Below are 1,038 nucleotides of genomic sequence, written 5' to 3'. Positions count from 1 at the left end.
CACAAGCTTAGTTTAGAGGAGATAAAACATAAAGACTTAACTGATTTTTGTTGCCTGGACGTTCAGTTTGAATCTGTGTCATGTTGTGGTTGCCTCCAAAAGTTATGGAGTTGATAGTTCATCTGTCTTATCCGATCATACCCAGAAGACTGAATTTTGTTGTGTCACCATATTTTAGAAAGGACATTGGCAAAGTAGAATGGTACAGTGTACATGGTGGAAAGTGACCAGTGTGGTCCTAATGCTATACTTTAATCATTTAATATAATCCACTCCTAACACCGCCACCCCCCAGTTTTGGTTCCAGAAACAGGGAGGCTATTCAGCTCTGTCTAAAATAGACATTTCAAATATTTTCAACAGTGTAACAATGGAATGGGCTGTCTTCTACAGTTAGTGATTGACTTGTCAGATAGCATATCTAAGAGGGGCCGAATAAAAAAGAGTAATGTCGTACAAGAGGCTTGACTGAGGTGCTCTGATGTCTCTTCAGTGTGTGATTCTGTGGACCATGAGCATCTCTCTCATAAACGGAATCAGGACCTTTCAGATTGGTGTGCACTCTTCATCTGTCCCCTAGCACTCTCTCTCTTCTGTAGCAACGAGTATTACCCAGCAGATCTACAAGTTGCTCCAACCCAGGACCTGCGCAGAAAAGGCAAAGGGGTGGCAGCCAAGGATCCTGAGGAGGAGCCTGCTGCTGGGGATGAGGAGCGGTTGGAGGAGGAGGTGGGTCCTGAAGACGAACCCTCCCAGAAGAAAAAGACACGAAGAGCTGCAGCAAAGTAAGTTCAGCGTCGCTGAAAGTCCACAGATCCACAGCCGTAGGAGGAACAGGAAGAGATAGATCTCTTAAGGCCTAAATGTGAAATAGCCTTGTGCAAGATTAACTACTCAGATAATTATATATGTAAGTCCTACTTCTTCCTGGGACTTTCTTTTACAGCCTGAAGAAAACTGTTAATCTTCTGAGATTTTTGGTTAAACTTTATTAGTTCTTTCTTGTTTATCTGCAGAATGTTAGAGTTGGGGATACTT

At 42.9% G+C, this 1,038-nt stretch overlaps 1 protein-coding gene across 1 annotated transcript in view; it reads left to right on the top strand.

Moving 5' to 3' along the window:
- Positions 1-1,038, top strand: part of LOC103597636 (small subunit processome component 20 homolog) — a 94,753-nt gene that overhangs the window by 34,183 nt on the left and 59,532 nt on the right. Inside the window, 1 exon segment of the mRNA XM_008581502.1 lies at positions 600-785. Coding sequence (XP_008579724.1) covers positions 600-785 — 186 coding nt within the window.

The sequence above is a fragment of the Galeopterus variegatus genome, unplaced genomic scaffold, assembly GCF_000696425.1.
Source record: "Galeopterus variegatus unplaced genomic scaffold, G_variegatus-3.0.2 Scaffold2373, whole genome shotgun sequence".
NCBI classification, from domain to species: domain Eukaryota; kingdom Metazoa; phylum Chordata; class Mammalia; order Dermoptera; family Cynocephalidae; genus Galeopterus; species Galeopterus variegatus.
Note: the sequence above shows the minus strand (reverse complement) of the source record. Positions and strands in the feature narration are given on the sequence as shown.